The 25,783-nt window shown below is 35.7% G+C and overlaps 1 protein-coding gene across 8 annotated transcripts in view; it reads left to right on the plus strand.

Annotated features, from left to right (window-relative positions):
• The window catches only part of asap1b (ArfGAP with SH3 domain, ankyrin repeat and PH domain 1b), a 116,240-nt gene that overhangs the window by 46,743 nt on the left and 43,714 nt on the right, over window positions 1-25,783 (plus strand). For all 8 annotated transcript variants that reach the window (XM_048174117.1, XM_048174114.1, XM_048174118.1 and 5 more), the window contains exons 4-8: window positions 11,517-11,589; window positions 12,836-12,981; window positions 20,784-20,858; window positions 21,461-21,510; window positions 24,879-25,008. In XM_048174117.1, the coding sequence (XP_048030074.1) occupies window positions 11,517-11,589; window positions 12,836-12,981; window positions 20,784-20,858; window positions 21,461-21,510; window positions 24,879-25,008 (474 nt within the window). The remainder of the gene's footprint in view (window positions 1-11,516; window positions 11,590-12,835; window positions 12,982-20,783; window positions 20,859-21,460; window positions 21,511-24,878; window positions 25,009-25,783) is intronic.

Below are 25,783 nucleotides of genomic sequence, written 5' to 3' on the forward strand. Positions count from 1 at the left end.
CTACTCAGCACTCATTAAGAGTTGATCAAAATGGTTAAAAAGCTGAGTTTCTAGCTGATACCTATTTTGTGTTATTGCACGTTGTAAAACAAGCATGGACTGTTCCGGAAACATTGGATACCACGTTACATCACTCTTGTGATTGACAGAATGGATTATGTTGATTTTGGGCTCATTTTAATCATAAGAATCTGCTGTAAATGGTGATATGCCATATTCTATGATCTCTGCATTTTTCCTGAAGTTATGAGCTAATTTTAGAAGAATATTTCAGATGACACTTAAAGGTTTTTGCATCTGAAGTCTTCAAATATATCACAAACTCCGACTTTTTCTTAAACCAAGAAATATAAAAAAAATTTGTGCAGCCAAAAGACAAGTGGTACAGTTGTAGAAACTTCAAATATAAGAGAATGAGTCTGTGCAAGTTTCTTGCTGACATTTTGAAATACTCTGGGGGTTTTTAATGCTTTAACATCACAACTAACATAAACAGAATACTATAGTAAAATAGTAAAATTCATGGATGCTTACATTATGATGTCACCACTGGGGAATAACCTGTTTTTTTTTTTTTTTTTTTTAAATACAATCTTATAAATGTGATTTATTTGCATTGCCAGGTTATTGATTTGCATGTAAACTGGTAAATTGGGTGATTTCAATAAACTTATTTTTTAGTAGTTATCAGCGTATTGGTGTGCATGGTCGTTGATTTTTGAAAACACCGTACCGAAATTTAATTATTTATTGCATCCAAGGTTTGTGGCTTCATTTTGGGTTTTAAACACAACTATTAGATAGCACCACTAACGTTAGCATTAGCAAACTCAGCTCACTAGTTACCACCAATGAAAGAAGAAAGAATAATACCATCTCCCACCACAGTGTACAGAGCTGAAGTGTGGACTCATTTTGGCTTCCACTATAAAGAAGGCACTAAGGAGATGTAATGTTGTTTGCAAAGTAAGCCATGTCAAAATCAAATACTCAGGGACCACATAGACTCTAACAACACACACAATATCCCGGCACCATCTGTGCTGTGGGAGCAGCGATTTGAATATGTAAATATGTGCTGTGTGCTTTCCTCTCAATAATAAAATTAACACACCAAAAATGACAGCGGTGAGAAAAGTATTACTTTTTTTTAATCAGGTTCTAAGCATGGTAGTGTGTGCTTTTTGACAGTTTTCCTAAAATTACACTCCTAAGAATACAAAGCCCTACCTGTTACCATATCTGAGTTTCAGCTCAGGAGACTTCCTCAGCACTTGTATACACAGTGATATGAACAGTAACGATGGTGTCGGGTTTATCATATCAATCTAAGCACAAGGTCTCATTCTTTGGAAGTGAATGCAAAATGGATTTGCTTTCTTTTTTGTCTTTTTGACATGTCAAGTCAACAACACAAACAAAACTTTTCCAGGCCTCAGCTACAAATGTGGTGTTTGAGGGTGGGTCAAAGTAGACATTGTTCGTAGGCAACCAATGAAGACCATAGGCTGGCATTATGCAAAGTTGTTACAAATAGGGCTGGATGATTATGGCCTAAAATCAAAACCTCGATTAATTGAACATTTTACCTCGATTACAATTAATGAACGATTATTTTTATTTATTTATTTTTTTGCCCTCATAGTTCACTGACAAGGTTTGTACTGTAAATATGATTGACTATTAGGGGTGTGACGAGATCTCGTGTCACGAGATCTCGCGAGACTAAAGTGTGACGAGATTTCTCGCCGAGGCGAAAAGTAGTCTCGTGATGTTGCCATGACAGAGTGTTAGGATGATTAGGAAAGTATATGCCACCGCTACGTTTACATTACGCCTCTCCTGTGATTATGGTTGCACTTATTGTAAAGTGTTACTATAAAAACGAATAACAGTTTTCTCTTAATCTTATTAAGCACAAACAGTAAGGTTTCATTTGTTAACATTAGTTAATGCACTGTGAACTATCGTCAACTAACAATGAATGACTATTTTTATTAACTAACATACCGGTAAACAAAGATTAATAAATACTGTAGCAAATATATTACTCATTGTTAGTTGATGTTGGTTAATATGTTAATGTTAATAAATGAGACCTTATTGTAAAGTGTTACCATTTTTATTTATACTGTTTTTATTTCTATGATCAGTTTGTGGAAAGGAGTTCAGTTAGGAGGTCAAAAGTTGTAGAAGCTCATAAATCATGTACAGTAAGGTCTGAAGAGACTGAAATCATACAGAAGAGAAGTCAGTCAGTTGAGTTAGTGGCAAAACCTTTTACAGTACTTGAGTATTGTTGTCTTTTACTGCATATGATAATTCATACTCAGAAAGTAGAACTAAATGACATTTATTATAAGATGATTAGTTAAAACATTTCAAATACACCTGCAGAATATGTATTTCACCATTGAGGATTTCTTAAAAATAGTGTGTAAAAATCTTGTCTCGTCTCGTCTCATGAACTCAATCTCGAGTCTCGTCTCGTCTCGTCACACCCCTATTGACTATTAAAGGTGGGATATTTTTTCCTATTGAAAGAGTGATCTGACATCATAGCTCACTATCAGCAGTTATTTTATCTATGTTCGTAACATTTCTTACATATTTCTGCTCATTGTAAATCAGATAAAGATAAATTAGCACAGTACCAGTACGAGCGATTGTGTGTGTGAATTAGTCATTCCATCTCTCTATTAATTGTGAAGCTGTGGGTTGTAAATAGTTCTTTGAAAAGTAGAAAAATATATGTTATAATAAGTTTTGAGTTTCTAAGCTACTATAGTGATAAATCACAGGACAGCGCTGACAACTAGTCTCTGCGTTCCTCTCTGTGTGCGCAATCTTCACATTTTGCGCAGCTACTGTATGTGTGTTCATGCCACAATGCAGCTGCGCAAGCACGGTAGCTCGATATAATAATACACATCTGTTCTTCTAATCGCTTTAATGTCCAAACCATAAAACAAATACAACTGACAAAGTTTAGTGAAGACGCAAGGCTCACCACTCGCACGCCATAACTATGTGTTGAACCGGCGTTCATCTCCGTCACGGAAGCTCCGTGTTTTGCTTTTATGCCACTAACTGGACGGGGCAGAGTCACGCGGTAGTATGTTTTTAAGGGGGAAGTATTAACAGGATTTAAAAAAAAACAAAATAACCGACATGGGAAAATTACGTTGGTTAGAGGTTCTGAATTTTGGTTTTGATTACTTTTCGATTAATCGTCCAGCCCTAGTTACAAACCTGTGTACTGTAGGTTAGTGCAGGAAGTAAGACTTGTGTCAGGCAGTTCAGAATCGGTTCTTTCTTTTGGGAGATGATAACTCTGTTTATTGCGCAAATTAAAAGATCAAATTCAGTTTCAGTTAGACAGTTAGACAAGGTAATATGATATATCACGATAACGAACATGCACGATATTGTTACCGTGGGCACTTCAAAATACTGTGAAGTTATTTATTATGAATTATTCAGATTTTTAGAATGCATTTTAAGAATACTTTACACATCAACCATTTAAAATACACAACACCGCAGTATTCTGTGCATCTGACAGCAGATGGCGCTGATGGAACAGCAGAAATACAGCGGTTACCCCGTTAACCCCCGTAAACAAAGCAGCTGTGCTACTACAGTATTTAAATGTTTCAAACAGCCATTCAGATTTTTGTATTCGCAGTGGCATTCATCACACCTGACAATGAAAAATACTTCTAAAGCATTGATTAATCTTAGTTAATGTTAATTTCAACATTTAATAACACTTTATTAAAATCAAAAGTTGTAACTGTATATATGTTTGGACCTAATGGACCTGAGCTAACATGAACTAACAGTTGTATTTTTCGACTAACTTTAACAAAGCTAACTTCTGTAACAAATGTAGCTATTGCTCATTGTTAATGTTGGTTAATGCATTACTTAAAATTAACTAATGAGACATTATTGTAAAGAGTTAATGTTTTTTATTATTCCTTTGCACTTTAATCTGTTTGAAACATGTTTATACGTATTTGTGTATTGCTTTATTGTATTTAAATGTTCAGTTATTTCAGTTGTTACTAGAAAAATTTACTAAACCTGTTATAGTATGACAACACTTTTTTTGCAACGTATTTCAATATCGTGATAATATCGTATACCGTGATAAACGCTTCAGCAATTATTGCAACATAAAAATTGGATACCGTCACATGCCTAGTTTCAGTGTATATACCTTAATTGATGACACATGCTATATACAGGCGAGCAGATGAGCCCAGAAATTGAACGCAGTGTGCTAAATGGTTGTGTTTTGTTTATAATGTTTTTCTATGTAAAAAGGCTTAAACTAGAAACTGTGCATTGTGTTCATATTCAGGTTTCATCTGCTCCTCTATATATAGTGTGCATTATCCATAAGGTGAAAACTGAATTTAGTCTTTTAATATCAATGTCTTACTAGATTAGTACTTTTGTATATGTTGTGGTCCTATCAACAGTAAAATAGCATTCCTGGTCTTCATAACTGTATATTGTAAAAAGTATATTGTCTGGTATTTTTTTAAGTGCATTTTTCTTTTTTTTTCTTTTTTTTTCTTTTTTTTAAAATTTCGGTGGATGAATATGTTAGAAAGTGTTTATACCAATAACCTGATTCACAAAAGTGCACACACACCAAAGCATCTCTTCCTGTCATCTACTACTGTGTTGCTAGGGAAACTCCTCTGCACTCCTTCTGCAGAACGATGAAGCTAGCAGGCCATGCTTCACCTCAGTGTGCAGAGCTGTCAGAATTCATTGAGAGGTGAAGATCTAAACAGGTCCTGTGCAGTCACGTGTTGTGTTTTTGTCTCTCAGCCAAAACGGAGGCATGACATCAGGATTTTTTTAATTGCAGCCTCTGTGAGATGGGAATACTATACTGTATGCTCTGAAAACAAACATCTGTCACTAATTTAATTGCCCAATTTCCGGTTGGGATCATAATCGGATAAATGTTAGCTTTAATCAAACTGTTGTTGAGTGAATTACATGTCTTTGCTCAGATCAAACCAGATTATTATCACGACATTGGGTTAAAATATATATATATTTTTCCCCCCAATGAATCTTCATTTTGATATCAAATCTTGAAAATGGATCATTTACTAAATCTGTCAGAGTAGTTATTGAATCGCTAATTACTTTCAGTGATGGAATTTGGTAATAAAATACATTTAATAGACAAATGTTTTGATTTATACAAAACTACTATTCAAAAGTTTGGGGTCTGCAAGTTTTTTTTAGTGTTTTTTTTTCTTTTCTTTTACAGTTAAATGTGAAATATTTTTGCAATTGAAATAGCCTTTAATTTTAATATATTTTAAAATGTAATTTATTTACATTATTTTGATCTGGCACTCAAGAAACCGTTCTTATTATTATCAATGTTGAAAATCATTGTGCTGCTTAATATTTTTGTGGAAACTAACTTACTTACTTACTTACTTACTGATACATATATAATTTCTTTAAAAAAATAGAAACTGACCTTTGGACAGTTGTGTGAACTACATAGTTTAGGCCCTGTTTTTAGTTGTTTTTCTTCATATTTTATATTCTTACCAAGTTATAAAGCTCCCTGTATAATTTACAGTATTGGCTGAGAGAATATTTATATGCAAGCAAAATAAAAAATTTGTATATAATAATTGAAGTATGCCATATCCAAACAATTCATATCCAAATTAAATCAAACTGAGAGCCTGTGAATCAGAATCCAATCGAATCAGGAATCCTGTATCAATACCAGGGCAAATGGCAAGTTGTGGCTTTCGTATAGTGAAGTACATGTGTAACATGATGTTTAGAGGAAGAAAAGACTTTGAGCTTTCAGAGGAGAGTTAGGGGGTTAAATGTTCTTGTCTTGTGCAGAGGATGACTGTTTAGTGTGTGTGTGTGTGTGTGTGTGTGTGTGTGTGTGTGTGTGTGTGTGTGTGTGTGTGTGTGTGTGTGTGCAGAGGTGTAAAAAGTACTCAAAAATGTTACTCAAGTGAAAGTACAAGTACTGAGTGAAAATTTTACTCAATTAAAAGTAAAAGTATCTGTCCAGAATCATACTCGAGTAAAAGTAAAAAAGTACTACATTAAAATTGTACTTGAGTATTAAAAAAGTAAAAGTATCAGCAAGAATGAAAACTAGAGATTCTTGTTTAAGCTTTTAATCTCTAAAAACATGAAGTGAATGAACCACATACAAAGTTTTATCCTCCTTTAGAACTGTTTGTGTTTAATTGTATTTAATTATCAAACTATAAGACTACTACCCAATGCCAGTATGCAACATGCTACTCAAAGTTGCAAAACCTCGGATTTAACTTAAGCAGAAGTTGATTTTCAAAATTGTGAGTGTCAGGCCTAGCTCTTTTGGGGCTAAAAATCAATCCTGCAGTGCCTGAAACACTGGTGTCTGAAACACAGGCCAGATATCCATCCAACTCTTTGCTGGCTTCATGTGTTGTCTGTTTCAAAGAAGCGAAAAAATCTTCATCATCAGATGAACTGTTGGCCATGGGTGCTCTTGATTCTGTGGCTGATTTTTGACTTCCTCCATTTTCTTCCACTGACTGTTATACAGTGGGTACGGAAAGTATTCAGACCCCCTTAAATTTTTCACTCTTTGTTATATTGCAGCCATTTGCTAAAATCATTTAAGTTCATTTTTTTCCTCATTAATGTACACACAGCACCCCATTTTGACAGAAAAACACAGAATTGTTTACATTTTTGCAGATTTATTAAAAAAGAAAAACTGAAATATCACATGGTCCTAAGTATCCAGGACGTTTGCTCAGTATTTCGTAGAAGCACCCTTTTGATCTAATACAGCCATGAGTCGTTTTGGGAAAGATGCAACAAGTTTTTCACACCTGGATTTGGGGATCCTCTGCCATTCCTTCTTTCAGATCCTCTCCAGTTCTGTCAGGTTGGATGGTAAACGTTGGTGGACAGCCATTTTTAGGTCTCTCCAGAGATGCTCAATTGGGTTTAAGTCAGGGCTCTGGCTGGGCCATTCAAGAACAGTCACAGAGTTGTTGTGAAGCCACTCCTTCATTATTTTAGCTGTGTGCTTAGGGTCATTGTCTTGTTGGAAGGTAAACCTTCGGCCCAGTCTGAGGTCCTGAGCACTCTGGAGAAGGTTTTCATCCAGGATATCCCTGTACTTGGCCGCATTCATCTTTCCCTCGATTGCAACCAGTCGTCCTGTCCCTGCAGCTGAAAAACACCCCCACAGCATGATGCTGCCACCACCATGCTTCATTGTTGGGACTGTATTGGACAGGTGATGAGCAGTGCCTGGTTTTCTCCACACATACCGCTTAGAATTAAGGCCAAAAAGTTCTATCTTGGTCTCATCAGACCAGAGAATCTTATTTCTCACCATCTTGGCAAACTCTATGCAGGCTTTCATGTGTCTTGCACTGAGGAGAGGCTTTCGTCAGGCCACTCTGCCATAAAGCTACGACTGGTGGAGGGCTGCAGTGATGGTTGACTTTCTACAACTTTCTCCCGACTGCATCTCTGGAGCTCAGCCACAGTGATCTTTGGGTTCTTCTTTACCTCTCTCACCAAGGCTCTTCTCCCCCAATAGTTCAGTTTGGCCGGACGGCCAGCTCTAGGAAGGGTTCTGGTGGTCCCAAACGTCTTCCATTTAAGGATTATGGAGGCCACTGTGCTCTTAGGAACCTTAAGTGCAGCAGAAATTTTTTTGTAACCTTGGCCAGAAGCCTTGCCACAATTCTGTCTCTGAGCTCTTCAGGCAGTTCCTTTGACCTCATGATTCTCATTTGCTCTGACATGCACTGTGAGCTGTAAGGTCTTATATAGACAGGTGTGTGGCTTTCCTAATCAAGTCTAATCAGTATAATCAAACACAGCTGGACTCAAATGAAGGTGTAGAACCATCTCAAGGATGATCAGAAGAAATGGACAGCACCTGAGTTAAATATATGAGTGTCACAGCAAAGGGTCTGAATACTTAGGACCATGTGATATTTCAGTTTTTCTTTTTTAATAAATCTGCAAAAATGTCAACAATTCTGTGTTTTTCTGTCAATATGGGGTGCTGTGTGTACATTAATGAGGAAAAAAATGAACTTAAATGATTTTAGCAAATGGCTGCAATATAACAAAGAGTGAAACATTTAAGGGGGTCTGAATACTTTCCGTACCCACTGTAATTTCCAGGTCAACAAAGAGCTTAGAACCCAAGAGGCGACACTCTGATACTTTTTAGGCAACAGTCACTAGATGGCGCTCCGGTAGCGCGGCCACCATTATGGGGTGAAAATACTAACTGGACCATTGAATCCTTCACATCTTATGCACCCCAAATCGGTGAATTTCACTGCCAAATCAGAAGCGCAATAGAACAGTTTTTTAAATTAAAGGGTTACTTCAGGATTTAGCATTAAGCTTTGTATTAGTAGAATACCACTAGTATTTTCGAATTACCGTGTTTTCCCCCTTCATATCAGCCCGAGATGAGAGATTTATGCATTTCTATTCTGTAAAAAAGCCTCCGATGACGCAAAAATCGTCATTTTGCGTCATCGGAGGCTTTTTTGGCCAGAGGCATAAAACTACAGCCAGTAATAGCAGGTAGTTCCGCATTTTTTCACCACGCCCATACATATGCGCGTTTGAGGTTACTCACGGACATAGATCAAAGATTTTATCAAAAGTGGGTGTCAATTATATTTTTAAGCTTAACATATTTTGTTATAGTCTGCACTACATTAGTGGTTCATCTCGCAAATTTATCGGTCTCTGCAGTCATCTCAACCAATACAGCAACAGGCTTGTGGTAACGTTAGCATAAATAGATAAATAGACTAACTGAGTTTTACAGAACAGTGGCTTTACTTTGATAACAGTCAACTTATATGCAACTTATATGTAATTGTCTATCTAACGTTACTTTGCTAAGTTTGCAGTTTTACTGCTACCTATGTGCTACCTACAACACTACATATAGGCTAACGTTACTGTGTTATCAGTCTAGTATCAGTGAGTCTTACCTCTAGGCGAATACGCTTAGTACCATATGCCCAGGCTGTTCGTCCTCTGGTAAAGTGAATATCGATCGCGGTGTCCTTCAGAATGGTTCTCTTCATTGCAAGGATATTTGGTTCGTAGTCCTCGTGCTTGAAATGGAGACTACATATTCTGCGTTTTTTTAGGTTTTATATAACGGTGTCATCTCCAAACTTCGGGTGTTTGATGGCCCGCAGTCACTGTTTACATCGCTCCAAATCTTTAACATAATCGGAAAATGATGGAAACTTACTTGTCCTTTCCTGGTTTTGGGTGTACATCCACGTACAAAGCAATTTAGCACCATTTCGCTGTAAATGTATGAACTAACTCACGATTTATAGAATTAATATGTAACAAAGCAAGCCTAGTTGTTTGAATTTTCCTGGTAATTCCGCCTGTAACCGATAGGCGTGGTTTGGGCGTGGCCTCGCAGGGGCAGCAAAACAAGTGCATTCTGGGAGTTGTTGTCTTTCATCCACATTAGTCAAAAATACATTTTCTGCCTTTTCTCAGTCTAGAAAGCTCCAAATTCAAAAATAATTTCACATTTCTACTACATAAATGACCAATTTTAAATACACATTCATCTTTCCAGGGGTGAAGTACCCCTTAAATTAAGTCACCAGTAAATTGTATGGCTCCTACAGTAAATGTTGTATTGTCTTATATACGTTTTATTTTACCAGTTGTGGAATCCAACCATTCATCCATCTGAGGTAACGTAGTTAGCCTACTTTATTGAGCATTTTCATTTTATGAAACTTTACACATTTATTAATAGTAAATTAATAATTAATTAATTTAAGATCATCATGTTTGCAGCGAACAATATATTTCAGACCTAGTGGAGTAATAATAATAATATCTAGATCTGAACTGAAATAAGCTATATTGTACGTTTTAATGGATCACGCTACAAACATAATGATCTTATGATCTGCTGTGTCCATTATCGCATAATTCCCACTTTTGGACACTTTTGCTTCAATGGACATTAGACAACACTGCAAAATCAAGCTGTTATTTTCATATATTTATTGTCCAACATTCCCAATTTTTCTGATGCATATCATAATTTCAATTTCATATGTCGGTATTAATTCAGTGTTTATAAGTCTAATACTAATACTAGATCTTTTAAAGAGTTTTAACCCAAACTGACTGAGAGCAAAAAGTTTTTGTGAGTTTTTTTTTTTTTAAAGTTTTTTTTGTTTTTTTTTAACAAAGCAGCTGATTTTGCCATAGAAACTAGTGGACTGCCAAGTCGCCTTCACCCCAAAATGGCGGAAATACAAGGCCGCTGCTGGCGCAGGTGTTGCAATGGAACATTCTGTTGAGTGTTGCTTCTTGTTAGTGTATATTCTTTGAGGTCAAGGTGCTGTGCATTGTGGTAATTGATGCAACATGACGTCACTTCCAAAGGACCAATGAACATGTCTGACCAATTTCATGGAATGTGAAAATGAATCTCATTGAATAAATAACCATTAAATTAAACTGGTCATCAGCGCAATTCAATTGGTTTGGTAATAGCAAAAGAAAATAGAATGAAGTGATCTCCAAAAAATAAGTACTTTTTGACTGTAAATAAAATTGTAAGGAGTAAAAAGTACTCTTTTTTCTCAAAAAATGTAATCAAGTAAAAGTAAAAGTACTGATTTTTAAATGTACTCAAGTAAAGTAAAAATCCCCAAAAATAATACTTAAGTACAGTAATCAAGTAAAATTACTCAAGTACTTTACACCTCTGTGTGTGTGTGTGTGTGTGTGTGTGAGAGAGAGAGAGAGAGAGAGAAAGAGAGCTGATTAGGTTGCATAAAACCAGAATTCTGATTAGGGACTGTTGATGCATCATGACCTAATTAGTGCAACACAACTTTTCTCTTGATTAGTTAGTGATTTTGCATAATTTCTGGTTGACTCTTTTGAGGGGCAAAAAATAGTGAAAATGTTTTGCCAAAAAACGTACTCTGTGACACAAAGGGTTCTATAGTTACTTTTAACAGGATGCATTGTTTTTAATGTAGCTGTAAACATGTTGTAGGCATGACTAACTTACAAATTATTGCTCTGCAGTTTAATGCTTTATATAGCGCCCCTTGTGGCAGTGCTGAGAATGCAGTAGCATAGCATTATGAAATGTGAATGCAATTGAGCTTTGCATCTAGTAGCGTGCGTTTCACATACTTGTGTAATGAACATTTTCTGCCTCAAACTATTTTTCTACATCTGCTGCAAGGAAATTGGCCTAAATAAAGCATTGGTATGGAGTCAGTATGGCCCAATTCTGGGCAGAATTCTTAGCACAGACAGAGTTTATTAATGGTTTGTAAATGGATTAGTTATTAATTTCTTAATTTATTTATAGTTTCTATAATAATGTTCCTGTTTTGCCACATCACAGTTGTACAACTTTAGTGATTCATCTCTCATTTGTTTGTTCATAGGCTTTGGATCAGGACAGAACCTCATTGCAGAAGGTGAAGAAGTCAGTCAAAGCCATCTATAACTCCGGCCAAGGTATGTACACAATCTCACACATACACACATTCTGATTTTGTTGATGATTTAATACAAATAAACGCACTTAAAATCATAGGGACTTCTATTTTACAGGCAGTAATGTATCATGGATATGGTGGCATGCTGTATTTTTGGTGATTGGAGATGTATCTGCTTGTAATACTGTTAAAACAAATGGCTAGATCACAGCATCAACATGTTCATGGCTGACACCACGCCAGCTAGTTTCATCCACCCCCACATACACCCACATCTTGCACGCACGTACTGTACTGATACTTGCTGCATTGTGTGTGTATGTATGTACACACATACATATTACATATTCATATATATCTGGTGTATGTATGTGTGTGTGTGTGTATATATATATATATATATATATATATATATATATATATATATATATATATATATATATATATATATATATATATATATATATATATATATATATATATATATATATATGTAAATAATTGAAAATAATTGAATAATTGAAATATGGGATATCCAGAATCAACAAATATCTAAATTAACACATAACCAATGATTAATTTCTAATTGGAAACAGTCTAAGAGTAATAATCATTTGAAATTGGAGTCAGATTAAACGAGTAAAATTAAGTGAACTTCAAAGAGGTGCTGAAAAGGCATACATGCGTTAACCTTCGCCCAGGCCGTTGTTTTCCATTTTTGGGCCGATGCGGGGTTCCTTACAAAATGCTGCTATTTTTAACTTTTTATTTGTCAAAGAATCCTGAAAAAAGTTTTTATACATTATAATACTTATCAATTCATTGAACACACCTTTATAATGTATAATGCAATAAAACACATGACAAACAACTAATTTCAGATGTAACAAGGAATCTGCAAATATTAAAATGCATTTTTACTTTGGTTACAATTATTTATGAAAAGATATAATGCATTATAAAGTACATTATGAATACCTTTGAAATGCATACATCTTTAAATCATAAAATCTTACCGACCCAAACTTTTGAATAGTAGTGTATATTAAAATGTATTCATTTAGATCGTTTTAGCGCAAATGCAATTTATTTGTCTAATTAATCTTAAAATCCTTATGACAATGGAAAAGGCATGCTTCATCGAATGACCTTATGTTATGAAGTTATGAAAAACAACCTGATCTTGGTTACATTATCAGAAAAGTGATGATACATGACATTCAGAAACCATACCACTGGATTGTTAATTTTTGCTATTTTATCAGATCACATTCAAAATGAGGAGATGTATGCCCAGGCGTTGGATAAGTTTGGCAGTAACTTCATCAGTCGGGATAATCCAGATCTGGGGACAGCCTTTGTTAAGTTCTCCACTCTGACTAAAGAGCTTTCCGCCCTCCTCAAGAACCTGGTGAGTTTTCTATGTGAACAGATCTTTAAACCAGAATGAATGAACACCCAAGACCGAATGCACTTAAAAGTTATTGTTTTTTCTAGGATACTAGAAGTTCACCAGTCCTGATTTGAATTGTCAAATCAAGATTGTTTTGGTTTGTGTTGAAGCCAAATGTAAGGACAGATTTAAGGCTTTACAGCATATGAGATCCCTTTAGCGTGAATCAGCCTCTGAGAAAGGTGTTAAAGAGCTTAAAGTGTTTATTCTTCTACACAGGTTGTAGAGTTCTCTGCATTGGTGTCAGAGGCGGATGTGTTCAGAGGACAGAGATGTGTGAAAATTGTGTGTCTGGTGGATGTGTGTGAGTGAGTGGGGCTTTTGTAATCTATCCTGATCTCTCTTCCTGGCAGAAACATGGAGATAGAGCCATAAATTTTGAGTGTAGGAGTTGCAGTAGCTACAGCGCGTCTCCTTTTCACCCCTCACACGCACACAAACACACACATTCCTAAATCACTGTGTGAATGCTGGCGAGCTCTGTGGAAGGGAAGTCATATCTGTGTGAGCGGAGGCTCAGTGTTCCAGCACTGCACAGCTGCTGGAACAAGGAGAAAATTCATTATCTTAAAGGGTTAGTTCACCCAAAATTGAGAATTCTGTCATAAATTACTCACCCTCATGTCGTTCCACACCAGTAAGACCTTTGTTCATCTTCAGAACATAAATTAATTTATTAATTTATTTATAATAAATAAATAAAAAATAATACATTTTTGATAAAATCCAAGAAGTATCTGACTCATCCATAGACAGAAATTTAACTACCACTTTCAAGGTCCAGAAAGGTACTAAAAAACGCTGTTTAGCGCTTCCAGGTTCTAAGTCAGAACACCGGCTCAGTATTGGCCGACACTGTTCACATCGACGCTGATGCTGACGTAGGAAATGCTGAATGTAAACAGCGTAAGAGAATGATACAGAAGAGAAGACATTGTTGAATAAAGTGGTTATTTTTGTTTTGTTTTTGCGCACATAAAGTGTTATTAATGTAAACACAGCCCATTGCGAATGCCCTTGTAATTCGCTTCAACCTTTTTGAACTTTATGAAAGATTCAGGTGGTGTGTGTGTGTAAGGAATTGGAAGCAAGCACACAGAGTATGGCTGTTTCTAAAGCATGCAGCTCCATCTGCTGTTAAAAACTAAGCTCAGAATCGATTGGAGAGAGAATTGCGATGCATACTGAAAATCTCAAAATTGATCCAGAATCATTTGGAGAATCGCGATGCATCGATTTATTGTCCCAGCCCTAATAAAAAGACATAAATATTAGTATTGTAATTTTACTGTTGTTGTTGTTGTTCCATTTTTAATTTTACAGTAAAATACTGCAATATTAAAATTTCATTTGTTTAATATTTTATTTAGTAATAATAATAATAATAACTTATTTTTGTTGTTATTATTATATTATTTCATAGTCATATTGATATATTCCCATTTTTTTTGTGGCCCTGCAAACAAACACAGCAAACCTGAAGCTTTCTTAAAGGATTAGTTCACTCTAAAATTAAAAATTCCTGATAAGTTGAAAAGAAATTAATGTTTTAGAGAAAAACATTCCAGGATTTTTCTCATATGGTGGACTACAACAGGGACCAATGGGTTGAAGGTCCAAATTGCAGTTTTAATGCAGCTTCAAAGCGCTCTACACGATCCCAACCGAGGAATAAGGGCCTTGTCTAGTAAAACGATCGATCATTTTCTAAAAAAATAATGTTATAGGTGGAAGTACCGAAAAAACGAAAATCTCATTTTCTCTTCCAACTTCAAAATTGTCTTGTTTTACCTTTTCCTTTTTTTTTTTTTTTTTTGCAAAGAGCGTTTGACTTAGTCTTTGCATGATTAAATTGGCAAAAAATTTCATTATACAATATACAGTATACAATAAATTAATATAATAAAATGAAGTGAACATTTAATGTTGCCTAACCCTAATGAAAAGCATATTAAATGGTTTAATACCAAGCTGACAAGTGCTCAAATCCCCTCTTAAATCCAGCAAACCAGAGCAGTCTGACCAGATTGTGAAACAAACTAAGACCAACAAACCATCTTAAAGGTGCCCTAGAATCAGAATTTGAATTTACCTCGGCATAGTTGAATAGCAAGAGTTCAGTACATGGAAAAGACATACATTGAGTTTCAAACCCCATTGTTTCCTCCTCCTTATGTAAATCTCATTTGTTTAAAAGACTTCCGGAAAACACTCAGATCTCAACATAACACCGACTGTTATGTAACAGTCGGGATCATTAATATGTATGACCCCAATATTTGCATAATGCCAGCCCATTCGACGCATTAGACGCATTAGGCAGTATTAACGGCTGGATCTGTGCACAGACAAGGTAAGCAAGCAAGAACAACAGTGAAAAATGGCAGATGGAGCAATAATAACTGACATGATCCATGATATCATGATATTTTTAGTGATATTTGTAAATTGTCTTTCTAAATGTTTCATTAGCATGTTGCTAATATACTGTTAAATGTGGTTAAAGTTACCATCGTTTCTTACTGTATTCACGGAGACGAGAGTCGTTGCTATTTTCATTTTTTAACACGTGCAGTCTGTATAATGCATAAACACAACTTCATTCTTAATAAATCTCTCCAACAGTGTGTAATGTTAGCTTTAGCCACAGAGCATAGCCTCAAACTCACACAGAATCAAACGTAACCATCTAAATAAATACTTTACTCACATAATTCGAATCATGCATACAGCATGCATGACGAACATCTTGTAAAGATCCATTTGAGGGTTATATTAGCTGTGTGAACTTTGTTTATGCGATGTATATATAGTCGAGAGCTCGTGGGGCAGAGGGAGCGCATCTCTTAAAGGGGCCGTGCTGAAAAAAAATCAGTGCATAGTTAATGATGCCCCAAAATAGGCAGTTAAAAAAATTAATTAAAAAAAATCTATGGGGTATTTTGAGCTGAAACTTCACAGACACATTCAGGGGACACCTAGGACTTATATTACATTGTATTATATTACATTTGTAAAAAAACAATCTAGGGCACCTTTAAGCTGGTTTACTTTGATTATTTTGACAGTTCCAGATGTACAGTAAAATACAAAATGAATATTTTAAAAAATGTTTCTTTTTGCTTGCTCTGTTAAATTACATTCTGAAAGAAACATTTGAAATTATTATTATTATTATTTCCCACATTATTAGCATATAGCTTTTTGTAAAATTATGAACAGTACTCGCAATCCTGAATCAAAATTCAGGCCCTGAAAAGATAGAAAAGGCGTCTATGTATCGATACAATACCCCCACACAAAATATCACGATACTATGCAGTATCACTTTTTTCCCCCACTCCCTATCGCCCACCTTGCTCAATAATATATCAGCATCCACCATCAAAAAAATCCATATCTGTCAACCACTAAACAACCAATGAAACCATAATACATTAAGATATAATAGAACTGTTTTAGAAACTTTCCAAACCTCTGATGAAAGAGGCATCTTATATCAAGCTACCACAATTTTTATCATAGTAATTTGGCAAACTTTTGTACAGAATGTGTACATGATTTTCCACCAGTCCAGTGTACTCATGGACGCTTGCCTGTGTGTGTATTTTCGGTCTTGCTGTCATCCTCTCCTGCCGACAGCAGCATTGACATTTCCCTGATTCATTTCCTTTAGTTCCTGTGTCATCAGTATATCCTCTCCATTTCCACAACGCCCTCCTGAGGACCATAGCCTCTCTGGAACGCTGATGGTCTAATATACACATAGCGGGCTATCAGCATTCACACTGTGTCTGCTAAGCCATGGAACTATTGGCATTGTGCTGTGTGGCTAATTGGTTTCTTCCTGCAACTGAGGCTTGAAATACACATTCAAGCTTAACATAGTTCAGCTGTCAATAACTTAGCTCTATGAAGCAGGGTTAAACTGCAGAATTCATTCTTTGGGTCTTCTGCTATCTCTTCACTCTCTCAAAAGAGGCACTTTGTTGTCTGGCAGCAGTGCTTTTAGACTGTTTTGGCACTAAGCTAAGGTATTTATCACTCTGAAACAAGAGCCTCCATTTAGAGAGAATGAAGAATAGTGAGGCAGAGAGGAAGTGAACAGAAATACTGTTATGGTTTATCTTCCGATCACAACAAACCTCGTTTATAGAGGTTTCATGTTTGTATGAAATGATGAAGAAGTGTATATTTCATCTTTGGTGTTCAATTACCACTAGCATTATCAGCCAGACGAGCTATTAATAATATCAGATACTTGCCACACACACACACATGCATGCGCATACTAAAGAAAAAGACTCAGTTTAAACACATTTATCTCAATATCTGCACTCTGACCTTAAACACACACATCAGCCATATGACAAAGACTGTGCCATCTCAGGTGACTTTAGAAATTTTTCTTTTTCCAAGTATTATGGTATTAACTTTGTTACTAGACTTTTTATAGTAACTTTTACTTTGCACACTGGTGTATTTATTTTCCATTTTATGATTTTTTTTTTTTTTTTTTCAATTGTGTCAATATATTCATGGTTTCGAAAGGGCAGACGCATCCGTTGTATTTTTGCGTGATGGCATTTGTATGTATTATTTAATATTCATGAAATAAATAAATATAAAAATAAATTGTCATCTAAGCATATGTCAATTAAGAAAGTAATAATAAATTCTATGCACAATATACTGGAGCAGTTGCTTTTTTTATCTTTGACGTCTGATTTGGTCAGTAATGAAAACCAAAGAACATTTTCCATTTCGAACAGTATGTTATTTTCTATGCTAGGTTTCAAAACTGCTAAACAGTTATCCATCTTTTATACTCTATAATTATAATGTTTTACCGGTTTTTGAATGCTGTTTGTTCAAAAATGGACAAAATTATGTAGATTTATAAAGGTGATTATCATTAAGGTTATCAGCCATAACATCGTAAATCAATATCAGGCAAATTTGTTAGTGATGCACAATATATCAGTTATCTGCCTGCTATAGAGTGGTGGAGGTATGACGTCAGAACCCAGAAGTCTAATTCGCCGCTGGTTCCTTTGAGATTGTCCTATGGCGTTTTATAATGGGGTTTATAATGGGCCTGTGGTAAACATAACTTGATTGATGATAATTTGATGTTTTGTTCTACAGCGTACACTGCACACACTCACACCCCAAGCTGTCTTATCTAGTTACTTATTAAAAACGGACGTTTTCAAAAATTAACATAACTGCTTCAAAATTCACATTTCCACTATGTGTGTGTGCAATTTAGGTTGTAAAACAAAAGACAAGGCATTTTTATTTCTAAAGCACATTTAAAACAGCTCCTGCTGACCAAAGTGCTATACAATCTAATAATGCAAGAAAATGCAATACAATAAAATACATAAACCAATGTTGAAGTGAAGCCAGAACAGGCAAAATATGTTCCCTCTTTCTAGTTCCAGTAAGAAGCCTGGCAGCAGCGTTTTGTACAAATTGAGTGCAGGATAGAGAGGACTTAGCCACACCAAGATATAGTGAGTTGCAGTAATCCAGCCTGGAGGGAAAAAATAAAAAAAATGGATCACTGTCTCCAAATCCTTTACTGATAAAAACGCTTTCAATTTCGCAATGGATCTGAGATGATAAAAGCTATTCTATACCACTGAATTTATTTGTCGAATTTAAGGCCTTTGTCAAAAATCACTCCTAAATTTTTTGCATGAGGATGAGAATTCACAGATAAAGGACCCAGATGGTTATTTATCTGTGAAGCTGGTGGACCAAAAACTACAATTTCAGTTTTAGAGTCATTCAGTGTTAGAAAATTGGCTGCCAGCCAGCATCTTACCTCCGCAAGACAGTTCAATAGAGAGTGTATATCATAATTATCCCCATGTTTCAAAGGGAGGTCCACCTGAGTATCATCTGCATAAAAGTGGTAGGGAATGTTATGCTTCCGAAAAATCAAGCCTAAAGGGAGCAAATAGAGGGAAAACAAAAACGGGCCCAAAATTGATCCCTGAGGTACACCACAAGTTAATGGTACAGAAGAGGAAGAAAAATTCCCAACCTCCACTGAAAATGTTCTATCACAGACAGTGTTGGGTAAGTTAATTCAAAAAAGTAATTAATTACTAATTACATCATCAGTGTTGTATTTCAAATACTTTCCTAATTACTCTGTCTGAAAAGTAATTTAATTACTCAATAAGTAATTCAACTCATTACTAATTACTTCTTAAAATCCCTATAAACCTTGACCGGATAGACAATAGATAGGAAACTCTTTTAATAATTTAAATATGAGTCAAACATGGAATAGTTTAGCCTTTTATAGCTTTTTAAAACATTTTAGCTTTATTAAAACATAGGCGTACTATACTACTTAAACATTTTTTTAGTAACAAATAGGATGTCACGATACCAAAAATCTAGTAGTCGGAACCGAAACTACCAAAAGTACACGATACTCAATACCAAAGTCGATACCACGGTAAAAATATATAAAGATACAAATAAAACAATGCTATATATTTTTTTCAGGTAGTCTAATAGTAGTAAGTAAAAATACCACAGAAATTGAATAATCAAATATAAAATAACTCTGCATAGTCATAACTGTATAAATTAAATAGATTATTCCTTATTAAAGCTTTTCTTTTGTTTATCATTTATAATAGACAGTAGCATGTTTTAAAGACTGCTGTCACTAAGATCTAATGGACGGAGACAATATGCTGTTACACATGCTGTTCACATTCACAGAATATATGCCAAGATGGACATTTTGACATAACTGTGTGTGCATTTGAACATTTGTGTAATAAACCGCGAAAATCTGACACTCGCGAGAGGCGGTCATGTGTGTGTGCAGTTTTTTCTCTCTAGGACATGGCTTACATTTTACCATAATGTTCTTGCCTACCTGTGGAGTTGCGAACTCACACTCAACTGCACTACAGCTAATGATTTTAAAGAGGCAGCGTTCACTTTTACCTTTAGATAGCTTACATTTTACCATTTAAACAGAACTGTTGAACTAATTTACATTATGTAACGCAAGTACATTATAAGTAACTGTAATTAAATTACCTAAAAATTAACAGTAATCCCTTACTTTACTTTTTCAGTGGAAAAGTCATTTAATTACAGTAACACATTACACCCAACACTGATCACAGAGACAGGACTTAAACCAATTCAATGCAGTACCTTGAATTCCTACACATTTACTCAACTGTTCAAGAAAGATAGCATGGTCAATGGTGTCAAAACGTCAAAGTATATTCATGTTTTGTTTACCACAAGCTCTATTTTACACATAAATTGAAAAACCCCATTATAACCCCATAGGAAAATCTCGAAGGGAGCTAGCTGCGAAGCGTCTTCCGGGCTCTGATGCCATACCTGCACCACTCTATTGTCTTTCCTTCTTTATTGGTCCTTAATCTATCATTATCATCACTATCTTAAGCTCTTATAAGACAGTGTAGTACGTCAGTGGGTCTCGTCTTGTTACTTGAATCCAAACTATCTGGCCTCTTGGGTCTGAAACATTAATGTTGATTAATTTAAAAGATCTGTCTCGGAATATCGTATGACAATGCAGGACTGCTCATCCTGATACGGTTGTGTCTCTCTCAATGGGCTCTTTGTGTGGATGGCTGTATTTGATATGTTTTCTCTTATTTCTTCTGTGCTGTGCTTATGCTGTGCCAAGTGTCATGTATCGTATTAACACAGTCTCTGCTCTGTTTCACCGTCTCCTCCTGCAGCTCCAGAATCTGAGTCATAATGTGATCTTCACTCTGGACTCACTGTTGAAAGGCGACCTCAAAGGCGTGAAGGGGGTGAGAAATATTTACAGACTATGTCTAATAGAACGTCAGACCTGCAGAGGTTAAATACACATGCAAATGCATAGAAACTCTTCTCGTCCACTTGTACTTCGACACCAACCCAGAAACATAAACAATATCTTAAAAGAAGATGATGCAGACCTGTAGAAATACCTGAGCTCTGTTCTAGTAAATAGCTTCATGATAAATGATATCACATACTAGACTAGCTCACTGCAGTTGTAATGTAATGAACTGAAATTGAGAGTGGTTGAAATGCGACTCTTTTTGATGTCTTGTCTATAAGAAGATCAGCCGTCTTACTACTGCACCAGTAGCCAGTCAGAGCCCACTAATAGATCTGTCAGTTACCACAAGTAACTGTAATAGTCATATCAACAATTGGTGCTTTAGATATTCATCAGTTATCAAATAATTATGTAATGATGACCTAATGATCTGTTTACCTTTACTGCTGGAAACATATCATCCCTCAACACTGATGCAGATGGATTAGCGCACTACTACATATTTGACATCTACTTTGTTGTTAACATGAGAGAGTCTAACTCATTCATATTTTTTTTCCTTTCTTTCTTTTTTTTTGTTTTCAGGACCTGAAAAAACCCTTTGACAAGGCTTGGAAGGACTACGAAGCAAAATTGTATGTTTGCTCGATGAGTGTTCACTAAGTCAGTGGTTTTCAATCCTGGTCCTAAGGACACACCACTCTGCATATTTTGCAAACTCTGAGACACACTAGCTCTCATTTTGAAGGTTGCATCCTGAACTAAGAATTAACAATAATTCTACTGCATTTATTAATCTTAGTTCATGTTTATTTTAACATCATTTACTAATACATTCTTAAAATCAAATATTTGAATTTGTTAACATTAGTTAATGCGCTGTGAACTAACATGAACAAACAATGAACAGCTGGATTTTTATTAATTAACATTATCATAGATTAGTAAACACAAATAGTTAACATGAACTAACAATGAACAATAGAATATAGATCAAAATGAAATGATGTAATATATATAAGGCGAGGCTCTTTGAACTTTTAAAAATCACTAAATGCTTGTTATTCTGTTTACTACCCCTACTGAGATAATAGAGTATAAAAATAAACATGACTTGTGTTTCTGCCATTTTTTTCAAATAAATGACGAAAAGAATCATGAGTTATCTGTAGCAATGAAGGAGTGTCCTCCAAAATCCTGTGTAAGAAGGTCTTATTCAAAGTGTCCTACTTGCTTTTCTGAAATGAAACAGCCTTGATGATGCAAGTGGCCATCAAATGTGAACTCTGTAGGGCACAGCTATCAAAATGAGACAAAGCTACTCGGTTCAGTTCATGGAGGTCTTTTCCTAACGAGATGATGATCTGAATCAGGTGTGTTTAATATGTGCGTCTCAATCAGCTCCCTGGCTTCCAGGGTCGTGAATCAGTATATCGTGTACATGAATTTGGGCACTGGTGGTGACAGTAAGGACCCTGGCTCACTACACATTGGGACATTGATGACTCTGTTTCCAGCAACATGACAACATCCTCATTGTACTACATAACTACTGGTACTGTACAGGTGCTGGTCATATAATTAGAATATCATCAAAAAGTTGATTTATTTCACTAATTCCATTCAAAAAGTGAAACTTGTATATTATATTCATTCATTACACACAGACTGATATATTTCAAATGTTTATTTCTTTTAATTTTTGATGATTACAACTGACAACTAAGGAAAATCCCAAATTCAGTATCTCAGAAAATTAGAATATTACTTAAGACCAATACAAAGAAAGGATTTTTAGAAATCTTGGCCAACTTAAAAGTATGTACATGAAAAATATGAGCATGTACAGCACTCAATACCTAGTTGGGGCTCCTTTTGCCTGAATTACTGCAGCAATGCGGCGTGGCATGCAGTCGATCAGTCTGTGGCACTGCTCAGGTGTTATGAGAGCCCAGGTTGCTCTGATAATGGCCTTCAGCTCTTCTGCATTGTTGGGTCTGGCATATCGCATTTTCCTCTTCACAATACCTCGTAGATTTTCTATGGGGTTAAGGTCAGGCGAGTTTGCTGGCCAATTAAGAACAGGGATACCATGGACCTTAAACCAGGTACTGGTAGCTTTGGCACTCTGTGCAGGTGCCAAGTCCTGTTGGAAAATTAAATCTGCATCTCCATAAAGTTGGTCAGCAGCAGGAAGCATGAAGTGCTCTAAAACTTCCTGGTATACGGCTGCGTTGACCTTGGACCTCAGAAAACACAGTAGACCAACACCAGCAGATGACATGGCACCCCAAACCATCACTGACTGTGGAAACTTTACACTGGACCTCAAGCAACGTGCATTGTGTGCCTCTCCTCTCTTCCTCCAGACTCTGGGACCCTGATTTCCAAAGGAAATGCAAAATTTACTTACATCAGAGAACATAACTTTGGACCACTCAGCAGCAGTCCAGTCTTTTTTGTCTTTAGCCCAGGCGAGACGCTTCTGACGCTGAGAGTGGCTTGACACAAGGAATGCGACAGCTGAAACCCATGTCTTGAATACGCCTGTGCATAGTGGTTTTTGAAGCACTGACTCCAGCTGCAGTCCACTCTTTGTGAATCTCCCCCACATTTTTGAATGGGTTTTGTTTCACAATCCTCTCCAGGGTGCGGTTATCAGTATTGCTTGTACACTTTTTTTCTACCACATCTTTTCCTTCCCTTCGCATCTCTATTAATGTGCTTGGACACAGAGCTCTGTGAACAGCCAGCCTCTTTTGCAATGACCTTTTGTGTCTTGCCCTCCTTGTGCAAGTTGTCAATGGTCGTCTTTTGGACAACTTTCAAGTCAGCAGTCTTCCCCATGATTGTGTAGCCTACATTACTAGACTGAGAGACCATTTAAAGGCCTTTGCAGGTGTTTTGAGTTAATTAGCTGATTAGAGTGTGGCACCAGGTGTCTTCAATATTGAACCTTTTCACAATATTCTAATTTTCTGAGATACTGAATTTGGGATTTTCCTTAGTTGTCAATTATAATCTTCAAAATTAAAAGAAATAAACATTTGAAATATATCAGTCTGTGTGTAATGAATGAATATAATATACAAGTTTCACTTTTTGAATGGAATTATTGAAATAAATCAACTTTTTGATGATATTCTAATTATATGACCAGCACCTGTATTTATGAACAACAGCAGAACTGAAATCTGACATTTTTTAATGTTAATTAAAGTACATTATAATAAATACTTCTTGTTACATATACGTGCAACATTTCAGCCGAAAATAAATTATAAATGTTAGCTAGATTATGTTCATTACTAGGGATGTATGTTTATGCTGAAATATAATTAAATAATTTCTCTTTAAAAAAAAAAAAAAAAAATCTATTGCGTATCATGTTTAGCTAGATGTGATTTATGTTTCGCACTTCAGAACTTCCGTTTAGTTAGCATCAATGCTCACTAGTTTTCACAGTGCATTGTGGGACTTTTTAGGGAGTGAATGTTTCAGTGCACTGGAAGTATTTTGCGATTGAGACAGCCCTTAAAATGGCCGACTTCCTGATCAGTGCCCTGATAACTGAACTAGGGAGCTGACTGAGACGCACCCATACAAAATGTACAGGGCTACATTTCCCAAAAGCATTGTGAGCTAAGTTGATCATAGAGACAGTTGATGGCAATGGTTCTATGATCTACTTAGGCTTACAATGCTTTTGGGAAACACAGCTCAGAGCGGTGGCTCCTCAGGATCAGGATTGAAAACCACCGAGATAAGTGTCTCTATATACACATTTGTCCATTCAGACCGATTACTTTGTCTGTGGGCTGTTGCAATTATCAGTAATTTAACTGCATCATCAAAAAGCATGAGCGAGATAATTTTCTCCCCCGCAGATGTGAGATTAATGCGAAATAAACACAGAACTCTGATTGCCAGCCAACTCAGATGAATTTGTGCTAAACAAATATTTTCATAACTTTTTCATATCACATTTCTTTCAATCTTTCAGTACAAAAATCGAGAAGGAAAAACGTGAGCACGCCAAGCAGCACGGGATGATCCGAACAGAGATTACTGGTGCTGAGATCGCTGAGGAGATGGAAAAAGAACGGAGGCTCTTCCAACTACAGATGTGTGAGGTCTGTTGTGCACTCAAGCTGGTTAGAGGACCTGTCCTCTTCATTAGAAACATGTCAGATCTGTTATTCAGAATATACAGTTTAACTTTGTTTATGAATATATAAATGAATATTCTGTTAATTTTATATGGTAATAGTTACAGACAGTAGTGAAAAGTCAAGCTATTCAAGAAACACAATTTTGGACACTTAACATACTGTATAGTATTGGTCTGGACCAATGTTATTAAAATACAGCATATTAAAAGGCAAGTGAGCATCTTCAATATTTCAATATAGACCAGCAGGAAAAGTTTGTTCTTGCTTTTTTTTTTTTTTTTTTTTTTTTTTTTTTTTTTTTCAAATTTTGCTGATTACATTAGAATATTTAAATAGTTGTGGTGCATTTAAATATCTTTTCCAGATTAAAGGCTTGTTTTTATATACAAATTACATACATGTACATGCCATCATCAGTGATTATTTTCTACTAGTGCTCCCACAACCCAAAACATTTTATGCAAGATGTACAGATCTGTGTCTATACAGCAGTCATTTGCAGTGGTCAGTGAGTTAATTTATCAGCATGAGATCACAGGTTTTGTTAATGCTATTAAGATTCATAAAACCACAGATGCAGCCATTCAGAGCCCTTTAATTGATCTATGACAGTTACAGATTGCTGCATTAGGCTATGTTCACACTGTCAGTCCAAATCTGATGGTGCATTCAATTTGAATCTGATCTAAAATTGACTGTCCACATTGTGTATCGCAACTGTTCTGATCTGATTTGT

The sequence above is a fragment of the Megalobrama amblycephala genome, linkage group LG22, assembly GCF_018812025.1.
Source record: "Megalobrama amblycephala isolate DHTTF-2021 linkage group LG22, ASM1881202v1, whole genome shotgun sequence".
NCBI classification, from domain to species: Eukaryota; Metazoa; Chordata; class Actinopteri; order Cypriniformes; family Xenocyprididae; genus Megalobrama; species Megalobrama amblycephala.